Genomic DNA, 12,110 nt, shown 5'->3' on the forward strand with positions numbered 1-12,110 from the left:
ACCGGTGGGGACGGGGCGGGGCGCAGCTTAGCGGAGCCCTCGCGCGGCGCCGGGGCGGGGGCGGCCGGCAGGGGGGGTGGTGGTCGGGCGGCGATGGAGTGGGGCCCGGGCGCAGGCTGGTCACGGGGGTGAGAGCGGGCCCGCGGGGCGGGGGGCCGGGGCCGCGACCTCGCGTCGCCCAGCGCCGGCCCTGACGCCGTCTCTCTCCCGGGCAGGGAGGCTGCCGGCGTGGACCGTGGGAAGGCGGGGCTGGGGCTCGGCGGGAGGCCACCCCCGCAGCCGCCCCGGGATGAGCGCGCCCAGCAGCTGCTGGACGCCGTGGAGCAGCGGCAGCGGCAGCTCCTGGACACCATCGCCGCCTGCGAGGAGATGCTGCGGCAGCTTGGCCGCCGGCGTCCGGAGCCGGCTGGTGGCGGGGTCAGTGCCCACTCCGGGCTGGGCCTGGGGAGGTGGGGTGTGCCCACTGACTACACTGGCCAAACTCGCCCCCGCCCCAGAAGGGGGGTGGAAGAGCATCCCCACCGCTCTACACTTAACCTCCTTTGATCTGGGGGAGGTTTTGAAAAAGTACGGTATTGTCGAGATGCCAAGTGGACTTATCCTTGCAGGGCCTAACGTAAGGCCTTTCCTCCCAGACTCATCCACCACCCCCCACCACCCCCTTCTGTTCCAACTAGAACGGTTCAGCCAAGTCCGGAGCGCCGCCCCAGCCCGCTGTATCCGCCAGAGGTGGCCTTCCAAAGGATGCTGGCGATGGAGCTGCGGAGCCTTGACCATTTCCTAGCCGGGCACCCTGACTTCTGTACCCTTCCAGGGCCGGTGGCTGGACTCTGACCAACTCCCCTCACTAAAGGGGCCAGTCTCCACTGGCAGTTGCTGGTACTTGGCCCTCAGCCTGGGATGGCAACTTTGCAAGCAGCTGGGTTCACTCCCACGTCGTCCTGGCTGAAGGCAGTACTGTGTTTGGAAATGTAGCCAACGAATACCCAGTCTTGAGTACTCGGATTCGGGCAGGCCAGCAGTGCTGGCCAGAGTGGTCTGGCCTGCTTTGGGGGTTCCAGGTGGTATTACTTGTTCATTTCATGCTTTGGGGGCTCTCAGCCCCACAAAACACTTCAGCAGAGTCTTGATTAAAAGGAAACCTGTAGACAACTGGTGACGGACCTTTTCTTTCTGTCCCCCCTCCAAGACTTGATGGTTGGGGAGTAGGGAGTCGGGAGAGAATGTCAACCAGGAACAAGGGTGGGAAGTAATGCACAGGTACTACCAGATTTAAATAAGCATTTAATTAAGATTTCATTAGTATTTAATATTGCTTTTTCAATTCCAAAAAGTTAAATTTTCACTTCATAGCAGATATTTTAAAGTACAATATTAAGTTTATACAAAATGAGCAATTAAGCAAACACCATTATTTCACATTCTTCAAAAATACAAATTCGTATTTATTCTTTTTTGGGTTTGGAAGTTTCTTCCTTTGGAAGTACTGAACCTGTAACGTTTTCATATCGCTCAGTGGAAGTCCGTTGTTCCATGTTTTACATTTAAAATAAATTTGATACTTTTACATAATCCAAATAAAAGTATTTGGGACTTAAAAACTTGTCACCAAGACCACTGGCCAATGATTAGTGTGTGTTAGAAAAGAGAATTTGTGGCCTTTTCTGGCTTGGTCTGAGCCAGATAGCCAGAAAAGCCTGTGTCCAGCTACCCTCCCAAACTGGAACTAGGGGTGAGTTCACAAGAAAAGGGAACAGTTGCCTGGAACTCCAACCTCAGTGACATTTTCTCCAAAGCACGACAGAAGATGCAGACTGTTGAGTCCAACAGCCCTTGGGAGGCCTGAGAACACAGAGGCCAGGACAGACGAGCCTCTGACTTGGCACCACGAGGGCAATAAGGATATTGCAAAAAACACCCTAGGTTTTGGTGGAAAAAAGTTTTACGAAAAAATTTCCTGTAAAAAAAAATTAGAAACTGCATTGAGTTGAGAAAGTGACATGACATTATCACTTATTTTTGGCCCAGTAGGCCACCACCAAGGGAGCAGTGCATGGTTTTTAAATCCCACTTCTAGAAAAAGCTTGAACTATAATATACCTTGACAGATCTAATAACTTGCCTTTTTAGTGCAGACTGAGACGCCCTCTTGCCACCAGGAGTAACAGTGAGAAAGGCCCAGGCTAAAGATCGTCCTCCCCACAAGCAGGGGCATAAGAGATGAGACCCTTTTATCTTTGCCCCAAGAATATGCCAGAAACAGGCCAAACAGATTGACCAATCAGAAATATGGGTCATCTGGCTTTGTGGCCGAACCTCTTCCACCTCAAATAAGAGATGGACAGTTTCCCATCTATGTCGCAGCAGAACCACTTGCAAACTGCATCTGTGGAAACTTTGCTCTGGCTGAAGTGTATTTAAAATGCCTCTAGTCTGCAGCTGGGAATTGAAGATTCGGTGGGAGCCCGTGAGGGAGGTTATTAGCGTCTTTATTCCTGGATTTGGTGAAGCCCGGCAGTCTGCTTTGAACCAACACAGGATGTGCAGAGAGCAGCACAGAAGTGGTTTGTATTGCCCACTCCTTTCTTTCAACATAGTTCTGATTTGGGGATGTTAAAAGAAAAAAAAAAAAGCTGTAGACGAGCAACAGGGGTGCAGCTCTACAACTCAATCCTTCAGCGACACTGGGGAAGCCATCACTGTCAACGGATGGGATTACAAATACGGAAGTCTAGAAGGTGCCAGGTTTTCACCTGGGAACAGCCTGTCCCTTCTGGGAGTCATTTTGTCACGGTGAAGAGGGGAAAGAGCAGGGGGGCGGGGAAGTAGCAGAAAGGGGGTTCAACAGTCAGAAGGAAACAGCTGCAGCAGTTCCTCGGAGGGCCTGAGGGGGCGCCCGGGACACACAGGGAAGGCTTGCATAGATGAGCAGCTGCTGAGATGCACGATAGTGTTTCCCTATGGACAGCTTCAGCACAGGGCTGAGGGAGCAGAAAAACAGGCCGGGCCAGGGCCACATGGGATAGCGACTGTCAAGCTACACATATATTGCACCGAAGTAAGTGCTTTTCTTTTCACACCTCAACTTTATTCTGAGCAAAAAATAAAACTTTGTGGAAAGTATATATATGTATATATATACACACACAACAGAAATTGCAGCAATTGGGTTAAAGATAAAGTAACCTAAAGTGCTTTTTATTTTATTATTTCTTTAATATACCAATATGAGGTTCTGCAAATTTGTCCCTCTGGACACATTCAGCATCATACAAAGCCTCAGGAAAACCTCATCTACCTCCATTACCCATCAGTCCACTGCCCTGGCTTGGAAAACCACCTTTTCCCATGTACTGACTCTCTGGAAGGGAAAGGAAGCCCCCTTGCCTTCTACCTAGAGAGGTCCCCACATCGCAAAGGCCTCTCCTTGGCATTGTACCATGATCTTCTAAACTGGAGTAAAAGTCAATGAGCGACACTCCTCCAGTCACCAAGCTAGTGCTGCCCCACGAGCTTGGCCAGACCCTGTCAAAGAGACTGAGCCGCCTTCCTTCCTTCGGCCTTGCCCTCCTGTCTGGGAAGGGCCACATTTATAAGGCAGTTTGGTGGGACCAAGATTGCCTGGCCACCTCCAGGACCACCAGCTCCACTCTCCAGTCTTGTCGTGAACCAGCCTCTTGGAAGGGGCTAACCTGGAGATGCCCAAGTATGGTCTACAGGGTCACAATGGTGAAGGCTGCCACGGGAGGCAGAAAAGGCTTAAATCCATCTGTCAGAAGTCTCTCTTCTTAGCCTTACCCTAAGTTCATTCCCCTGAGAAACCACTCTCCAAGAAGGTCTTTCTGGCTCTGGTTTAGCCATGGGGCTCCCTCTTCTCTGAGGTCCTTGACATTAGAGGCTGGGCTTGCGGGAGGATGAGGGGAGAGCTGGAACAGCACGGAAGGAAAGCCTGTCTACCCTGTGGAGTACACCCGGCCCCGCACAACTCCTGATTTTAAACACATTCCTCAATTTCCAAAAGCTAGTTAGATCTGAGTCTTGTGTTCTACAGTCACACAAAGACAAATACTTAACTCCTTCAACTGGAAACACGTCAGCCTCAACACTGCTTAAATGCTTCTTCTACACCCCTCAACTGTGGAGAGTGAAAAGCCAATGACCCAGGAAGGGACCATTAAGAGCACAGCCCTAGCTAACCAAGAAGCCATATTTAAACCTTTCAAACCTTTCACACATTGCCCCATGGCTCCTGTTTCCTATGTCAGCTCCCAGTGAACCAGAATCCCAGGCCATCACCCTAGGGTACCATTCACTGCTCTCCTCAGAGGTTAAAAAGAAAACAGCAAGGGCCTGAGTGCAAAGCTTCCTGTGGGTGCAAGTCCTAGAGACAGCCGAAGACAACCTGCACCCAAGCAGCTGGTTCCCCAAGGAGGTCTAACCACTGTGCTAACAAAGGACTCTTCCTATCTTACGGATTTCTGCTGAGGCCTACGGTTGCCCAAGCCTACCAGCCATTTGGGGAGAGGGCACATAGAATGTCAATAAGAAATTCATGCTCTCGTTCAACTCCTGGAATGGGAAATCAGCTGCGCCCATTTCTCCCCATGACCGCTGCCATGACTCTCTTGGTCAATTGTCCCTAAATATCTTGCCTTTAGACCAGAGCCTTCTAAAAGGACACCATCCTGGCTGGCTCTAAGGAAAGACCCAGGCAGTGGGAGGGTAACCTATGCAGCTCTCTTGCCTTGTTTGGACACTGGACCTTGCTCCTTGCAGGAGACAGAGACTTCCTTCAGACCCTGGGCCCAGCTGGCCACTGAGCTTCCCAAGCACCAATGGCCACATTAAACAGCCGAAGGACAGCAACTCCCATTCTCCTATGGATTGTACTTATATCTAAAGAGGCAGTAACCTGGAACCAAAGGCAGGCAGATGGATGTAACTCTATACACTAATAAAAAAAACCCTATAACACAACTTAATGAAACATTCCAAATGAGGTAACTGACTGCAAGCTTCAGGCTTTTTGGTGGAAGGGGAATTTTTTGTTTTACCCTGAGTAGAAGATCATCGTTTTAGTTTTTTATTCCTTTTTGTTTAGAAATCACATCCTTGTTTGCACTGTACGAGGCTATATGCAAAATCTAGAGATGTGAGGGATGGAGATGGGAGGGAATAACCAAAAGCCTGGCTAGAACTGGGTACCACCGGCTGCTTCATCCAACTCCCTTAGATCTGTACCTGCTCTGGAGAAGCAGCCCTTCTGCTCTGAGGAATAGAACACCAGCAAAGGCAGCCAGACCCTGGCAGCCACTGGCCAGAAGCCTTGTGTTCACTTTAGGATAAAATAGGTGCTTCCTCAGGACAGATGCACTCCAAGCTTCCGGCCCTGACGCGCACTGAGAAATGGAAAGAGCCAAGAAGGCAAAGACTGGGCTCTGCTAGAGCCAGCTCTAGCACATTATCAACAGAGCTGTCAACAACTGCTCAGGGCCCTGCACAACCACGTCATCACTATGGCCAGGGGGCTTGAAGCTGCCCGCTTGGATTGAGCAGGATAAAGGACAGGCCCCTCTGCGTCTACTACTCCGAGCTCCACAGAAACAAAGCACCAACAACCAAACAATCCCCCCCTGTCTAGCTCACAACTCACACCTGCCCTTGCCACTACCGCTTCCACAGAAGCGGTGCTCCGGCCCTCCAGACAGGTGTGCTGCCTCAGATTAAAAAAGCCGGAGGAGCAACACCAGCACACTGACCTCTCCTGCCCAATCCACAAGGACCCCAGTGCAAATGATGGGCAGTACCAAATTGATGGAAACCACACCCTTTCATTTAGAACTTTTATGCATACCAGTAACCTTAATTTCCAAGTTCACATAACAATAAGCAAAAGTGACATACAGTGCAGCCAGACAGTTCACTTATAACTTAGCTTTTTTTTTTCTTTTTTTTTGTTTTCCTCCAAAGATCAGTTCCTTAAAATGGATGTTCCTGGGATATGAGTAAAGAAAATATGTCTGAAAGGTGAGGCTTTCAGATGGAGATTTCTTCATCCTTCCAATTTCTGACCCCATGACGGCAGCATCACACCCGATACTTCCTGCTCACCCTGTTCCTGGAGGGGCGCGCACACAGGCCCTTCCCCGGCGACGCTGCTGGCCAGGCCCGTCTTCTCTACCCCTGCAGTAGTGCTTCACTGTGAACTGGATTGGACGGGTGTCCAGGCTCTGAAAGGACAGGAACTTTGACACATCCATGGCACTTAACATTTCAGAGGGTCTGAGGAGCCTCAGCCTGTCTGCTTTGCTCACAGGAAGAGGGTCCGGTGGAGGAGGATGAGGGGGGCAGGGGGGAGGGAGACGTCTAGGGCGATAACTGAAGGCTGGGCCCGTCAGGAGGCTGGGGGTTCAGCTCTGGAGGCGGTGGGGAGGAGCAGCCTTTTCTCCGGCTGGCTGCCCGCTCCTTCGCAGAGTCCCGGCAAGCACACTGGCACTGGCAGGCCTCCTCTTGTTTGATGATGATGACAGGAACACTGAGGCCAATCTGCTGGACAGAGCTCCCTGTGAGAGAGGCGAGAGAGACTGCTCTTCAGATGGCCAGGAGCAGAGGCAAGATGGCTGGGGGAGTATGGACCAGGGAGAACTGACTGCTGAGGAGCCAGGCGTGATAGGTGGGAAAGATGCCATGCTGTACACTGGACCAGGTTCTTTCTCGAGGAAAATGCCTGTCAGGTGTTCCCCCACCCCTTCCTTCTTAGAAGAGCCATCCACACAATCCAGATGCACCCCGTCCCTCTCTGCTGCCCATCTGTGCAGGCCACAGCAAATGCCTTTCTTCTCATCTTCAGATTCTAGGCTCTTCCTTTTGCTTAAACTGGTGGGCAGACAGTGCTGCTCTTTGGAAGAATTACTCTCCTTTTTCAAGGTCCAGCTGACTCTCTCTCTTCCCGCCCCAGGTGGTGTTCCCCACAGACTGTGCAAATGACGAACCAGTGGCCGCCAGCCTCGGCACCAGGCAAGTGCACACGGCACTGCTGCTGGCCTTCTGCACCCTCTCCATACTGCACAGCACCTGCTTTCTAAGGACCCCCAGCTCCTCAGGACCCTGTCTGACCTACGGGAGATGTCGGCTGGTCTCTGACACAGCCAGCCTGGTGTGTGCACACATTCATATCCGTCCTCCTTTCACGTTCGTGTGTATTATGTACACAAACCGTCTGGACTTAGCCAGGTTCTGTGTACAACAGAGCTGAAGGCTAGCGAGAGGACACAGGGCGGGAACGAGGTGGTCAGAGAACTCGCTTACAAGTTCATGTACAATCTTGGAGGAGTCAGTGAATCTCCTTGGGCCCCAATTTTTTATTTGTTTTTGTTTCTTGAAATATTTTCTCTGTGTAGTCCTGGCTGTCCTGGAACTCACTCTGTAGACCAGGCTGTCCTCGAACTCACAGAGATCCACCTGCCTCTGCCTCTCGAGTGCTGGGATTAAAGACGTGTGCCACCACTGCCTGACTAGGTCCCAGTTTTTATCTCTCCTTCCATTTGCCTTTATTTCACCCACTTAATGATTCAGTTAGCCTGCCACTGCAGGATTTTTACCAGCCTGGCCTAGAAGTCACTACAGAGCCCAGGTTAACCTGGAGCTCAATTCTCTCACTACTCCTGCCTTACCGCACAGTGCTGGCAGCACAGGCATGCACCCCCATGCCTAGTTCTGGGTTCAATACATAAAAAGAAAAAGTTTCAAATGAAAGGTCTGGCCAGGGGATATAGCTCAGCGGTAGGAAGTTTGACTAGCATGCATGAGCTTTTGGGTTCAAGCCTCAATACCAGCAAAAGAAGAAAAAAGAAAAAGAAAACAGCACTCCAATGAAAGGACCTTTCAGCTCTGCTCGAGTCTCTGACCCAGATGCTGCTGCTGCTGCTGCTGCTTACTGTAATTAGAAAAGAGCCCCGTGAATTAACAACTGCCCTCTTTAGCATTAACTGTGATTTAACCTGGTCTCCCCTGGTTCCGCTTCCAAGCTCTGTCAAAGGGAAAGCACTTAGACAGGTAAAGAATGGGGCCTCATTTTCACCAGCAGCAGCAGCAGCAGCACACCAGCTTCTGGTCGCCATGAGAACACAGGCTCCTCAGTAAACAAGGGAATGTCAACTTCACTGAGGCTGTCTCATGATTTTAAAAACACCTAAAACTTGAAGCAAGGACAGAGAGCCCGGAGGATTTTCTTTGAAAGCTAACACGGAATTACATACCTGTGCTACTGGCTACTGGTACTGCAGTGGTGAAATACACCTGCTCCACTTTCGATGCTTGCTGCTAAGGGAAACACAATACAACACAGCAGAGTCACACTGACGGCCACTCTAATGCGGCAGCCCTCCAAGGCTCCAAAGCCTCCCCAGTTGTCGTGGTCACCCAAGAAGTAGAAAACCCTCAGTGTTCCGGCATTTCTGTACTGAAGGGTGTTTTGTTTGTGAGCTGATATGAGGTCATTGCACTGTTTGACATTCCATGCTGACATTATAGCTAGCTTTGTCCCCATTACTTGGCTGTCTCCCAGCTGCCTGGTCCAGTGGATTGTATTTGTCCAAAGACCCCTCCGAGGATGCTTTTCTCAAGTGACGGCCTTCTTAGAGGGAGTCCTGGGCTAGCTTTGTCCATCCCAATTCTCTGTGAGGCTGCAAAGTTCCTTTTTACCCCTCAGGGTCTAGACTGAGCACCCAGGACAGGCTAAGGCTATCTATCCTGAGCATGCAGTACTTCAAGGGCTCCGGAGAGTCCCACTCTGGGTCTTAGATTTGGCTACACCAGATTCACGTCCAGGTTCTGTCACCTGTCAGGCAAGTGAATGGACTTTTTCATTTGTTTTTGTTTTGTCTTATGAAACAAGCTCTAACTATGTAGCCCAGGCTGGCCACGAACTTGTGATCCACCTGCCTCCACCTCTCATGCTGAGACTGTAGCCAAGTGACTTAAGTCATTAGAGCCTCAGTTTCCTATTAAGGCTGAGATGATAACTGAAGGGCCGCCCACAGGCCTCTCAAGATGAATGAGGTGGTACATGAGAACACAGTCAGGACACATCAGCCTTTGTATTGTTCCTATGAAGACCACACACTGTACAGAGGCACACAGCACTCAGACTAGAAGGTCAGGAGTTCAAGGCCAGCCTTGGCTGCATAGGGAGTTTGAGACCAGACCTAATGTAAGATAACCTCGTCTCAAAAACTAAAACAAGCAAAAAACCTGTACTAGAGCCGGGCGGTGGTGGCGCACGCCTTTAATCCAGCACTCAGGAGGCAGAGCCAGGCAGATCTCTGTGAGTTCGAGGCCAGCCTGGTCTACTGAGCGAGATCCAGGAAAGGTGCAAAGCTACACAGAGAAACCCTGTCTCGGAAAAACAAAACAAAACAACAACAAAAAACCTGTACTAGAATCTCACTTTACTTCCTATTACATTAAAGGGTTTCTGGAGGTTGGAGAGATGGCTCAGCATTTGAAAGTAACTGGTTGCTCTTCCAGAGGACCAGAGTTCAATTCTCAGCATCTACATAGTAGCACAAAGTGGCATCTACCTGGTAGTCTCTATCTCTGGTTCCAGGGGACCCAGTGCCCTCTTCTGGCCTCCACAGGCACTGCACACATGTGGTGCACAGACATACATGCAAGCAAAATATCCATACACATAAGAGCACAAAAACTGTTCTTATCTTAAAGGGGCTTCCTTTTTTTTAAATCCTAATTTAAACCACACAAAAAATGTGCTTCAATATGAGTCTGGAAAGAATTTTGATTTCTGGCTAAGGTATAGATAGAACTATAAAACAAAATGATAGAAGGCTGAGGAATGAGTTCAGCAGCAGAGCACTTGCATAGGTTTAGTCTCCGACATAGGGGATAAAAAGAAAAGATGGGAGACAGGAGTGTCCGGTCTTCCCCCACCACCCCTTTTTTTTTTTTACTTTTTATGGTGTGTGTGTGTGTGTGTGTATGTGTGTGTGTGTGTGTGTGTAGATACAGGATCTGGCTTTATAGCCCAGGCTGGCCTTAAACTTAAGTTCTCTAGCCCATACACCTGAGCAAAGGGATTACAGGTAAGAGACCACATGTAAATCTATGTAAATGATTCACGGGGAAAAGAATGGCATTTGTTTTAACAGCTCCGCAAGGGCAGACTCAGGAAACAACAGACTCTAAGCAGGCAGACTGGAAGAGAATACTGCAAAGGCCATCCCAAGGACTCTGACATCTCACTCACAGGTGGCTGCCAGGCCATTTCTACACTATCTTTCCAGTTTGTTTAAACCCATGCACAAATCTCCCTCTGTAGTCCCTGCTACTTTCCACCCAGTCCCTAGCCACGGCTCAAGGCCCACTTGATCTGAGTGCCGGTGCAAGCCTGAATGTGCCGGTGTAAGCCTCTGAGTGTGCCGGTGCAAGCCTGTGAGTGTGCCGGCGTAAGCCTGTGAGTGTGCCGGCGTAAGCCTGTGAGTGTGCCGGTGCAAGCCTGAGTGTGCCGGTGCAAGCCTGTGAGTGTGCCGGTGCAAGCCTGTGAGTGTGCCGGTGCAAGCCTGAGTGTGCTGGTGCAAGCCTGAGTGTGCCGGTGCAAGCCTGTGAGTGTGCCGGCGTAAGCCTGTGAGTGTGCCGGTGTAAGCCTGTGAGTGTGCCGGTGCAAGCCTGAGTGTGCCGGTGCAAGCCTGAGTGTGCCGGTGCAAGCCTCTGAGTGTGGGAGCTCAAGTGGTAGCACAGCTCTGGGCACGGGCTGCCTGTTTTCAAGTCTCCACTTTGCCTTGGATGGACCAGTCACTCTATTATGGCTTCTGAGGGCACCAGGCTAGCATGTGGTGGACAGACATACAGACAACACATTCATACACAAAAAATTAAAAAAATAAAACTGGAAGAAAACAAAAAACTAAAAGAGGGCTGGCAAGATAGCGGAGCCTGGCGTGGTGGTGCACGCCTTTAGTCCAGCACTCGGGAGGCAGAGGCAGGTGGATCTCTGTGAGTTCGAGACCAGCCTGGTCTACAGAATGAGTTTCTGGACAGCCAGGGCTGTAGAGACCCTATCTAAAAACACACAAACAAACAAAAAATACAAAAAACTTAGTAGGTAGAGACACCTGCCACCAAGAAATGTCTCCCACAAATTGGCCGCTGACTTCCACACATACGCCATGGCACACATGTGCCCCCTTCTCAACAATAAGTAAACATCCTAAAAGAGTGCACAGTCACCCCATTCACGTAAGAGCTCAACGAAAGGGCTTCTTGACTTTGTTTTGCTTCCCTGCTGGTAATATCGGGCTCTTTGCCCATTGGTAATATTAATATTTTAGTCTCTTTCCTTGAATGTACATCTTAAAACAAATCATGCTTTTCATTTTTCTGTATCCTCCAGCATAGAATCTGGCAAATACTAGGTTCTCAAAATACACCGACATGGCAGCCAAGTGGTTTCCAGAGCCAAGACCAAATGCATTCTTAGAAAAGTCCTCTGGCCTGGGGTGTGCTCAGTGGTCGACTACTAGCCCAGCATGTGTGTGGCAATGGGTCTGACCCCTTGCACTGCAAAAAGAAAGGAAGGAAGTGAACAGATCTGCTTCCCTGACACACTCCTGGGCCTCTGGGGTCTGTTGACTGCTCTCTTGCACACGAGAGTCCAACCTTTGGATGTTACACACAAGTTGATGATGTGGTCTGCCAATGCTGAGCCAAATCACTGCCATCCTGGGGCACACGCAGCCCATAGGCTACAGGCTGGGAGTGTCTGTGTGGCACTAGATGATGTGATTAGCTTTAGAAGGAATGTTCGTTCAGGTGTCTTCACCAGGTAAACTAAGTTGTTTGTCTTCATCTTTAACTTAGACACCAATCCACTCGCCTGGATCTGCAACACTTTCCTGGGAGAAACAGCTACACGGATTCATGTTTCAAGGTAGACAAGCTAGCCATTTCCCTTTGAAATAACAGACCGAAGGCTGGGGATGCACTCCGTGGGAGAGCACTTGTCTAGCACGTGTGAAGGTTCAATCCCCATTACTACCAGAAAAAAGAAAGGCAGGAGGGAAGGACCATGTCCTCTGTAGACACCGCACCCCACC

At 50.2% G+C, this 12,110-nt stretch overlaps 2 protein-coding genes across 3 annotated transcripts in view; one reads left to right on the forward strand and one right to left on the reverse strand.

Annotated features, from left to right (window-relative positions):
• The first annotated feature begins 20 nt into the window (after positions 1-20).
• On the forward strand, positions 21-1,156 carry CUNH1orf122 (chromosome unknown C1orf122 homolog). Its single transcript, XM_052718846.1, has 3 exons — positions 21-128; positions 216-417; positions 678-1,156. Exons 1-3 carry the CDS (start codon positions 94-96, stop codon positions 771-773), a joined length of 333 nt encoding a protein of 110 aa, XP_052574806.1. The 5' UTR covers positions 21-93; the 3' UTR covers positions 774-1,156.
• Positions 1,157-1,267: 111 nt separating this feature from the next.
• Mtf1 (metal regulatory transcription factor 1) overlaps positions 1,268-12,110 on the reverse strand; it is a 50,357-nt gene continuing 39,514 nt past the window's right edge. The window contains exons 10-11 of one of the 2 annotated variants that reach the window (XM_052718840.1): positions 8,259-8,319; positions 1,268-6,563 (exon numbers count right to left, since the gene is read on the reverse strand). In XM_052718840.1, coding sequence (XP_052574800.1) covers positions 6,367-6,563; positions 8,259-8,319 — 258 coding nt within the window. In that variant the 3' untranslated portion in view covers positions 1,268-6,366. Of the gene's footprint in view, positions 6,564-8,258; positions 8,323-12,110 lie in introns of both variants that reach the window. The other variant, XM_052718839.1, reaches the window with a different exon arrangement.

The sequence above is a fragment of the Peromyscus californicus genome, unplaced genomic scaffold (assembly GCF_007827085.1).
Source record: "Peromyscus californicus insignis strain IS unplaced genomic scaffold, ASM782708v3 Scaffold_5__1_contigs__length_169319896, whole genome shotgun sequence".
NCBI lineage: Eukaryota > Metazoa > Chordata > Mammalia > Rodentia > Cricetidae > Peromyscus > Peromyscus californicus.

Excerpts from the sequence above, each read along its gene's own strand:
- CUNH1orf122 (XM_052718846.1), top strand. The coding sequence starts at position 94 with ATGGAGTGGGGCCCGGGCGCAGGCTGGTCACGGGG. Across the intron at positions 129-215 it reads GGCGCAGGCTGGTCACGGGG|GGAGGCTGCCGGCGTGGACC; the intron begins GTGAGAGCGGGC and ends TCTCCCGGGCAG. Across the intron at positions 418-677 it reads CGGAGCCGGCTGGTGGCGGG|AACGGTTCAGCCAAGTCCGG; the intron begins GTCAGTGCCCAC and ends TGTTCCAACTAG.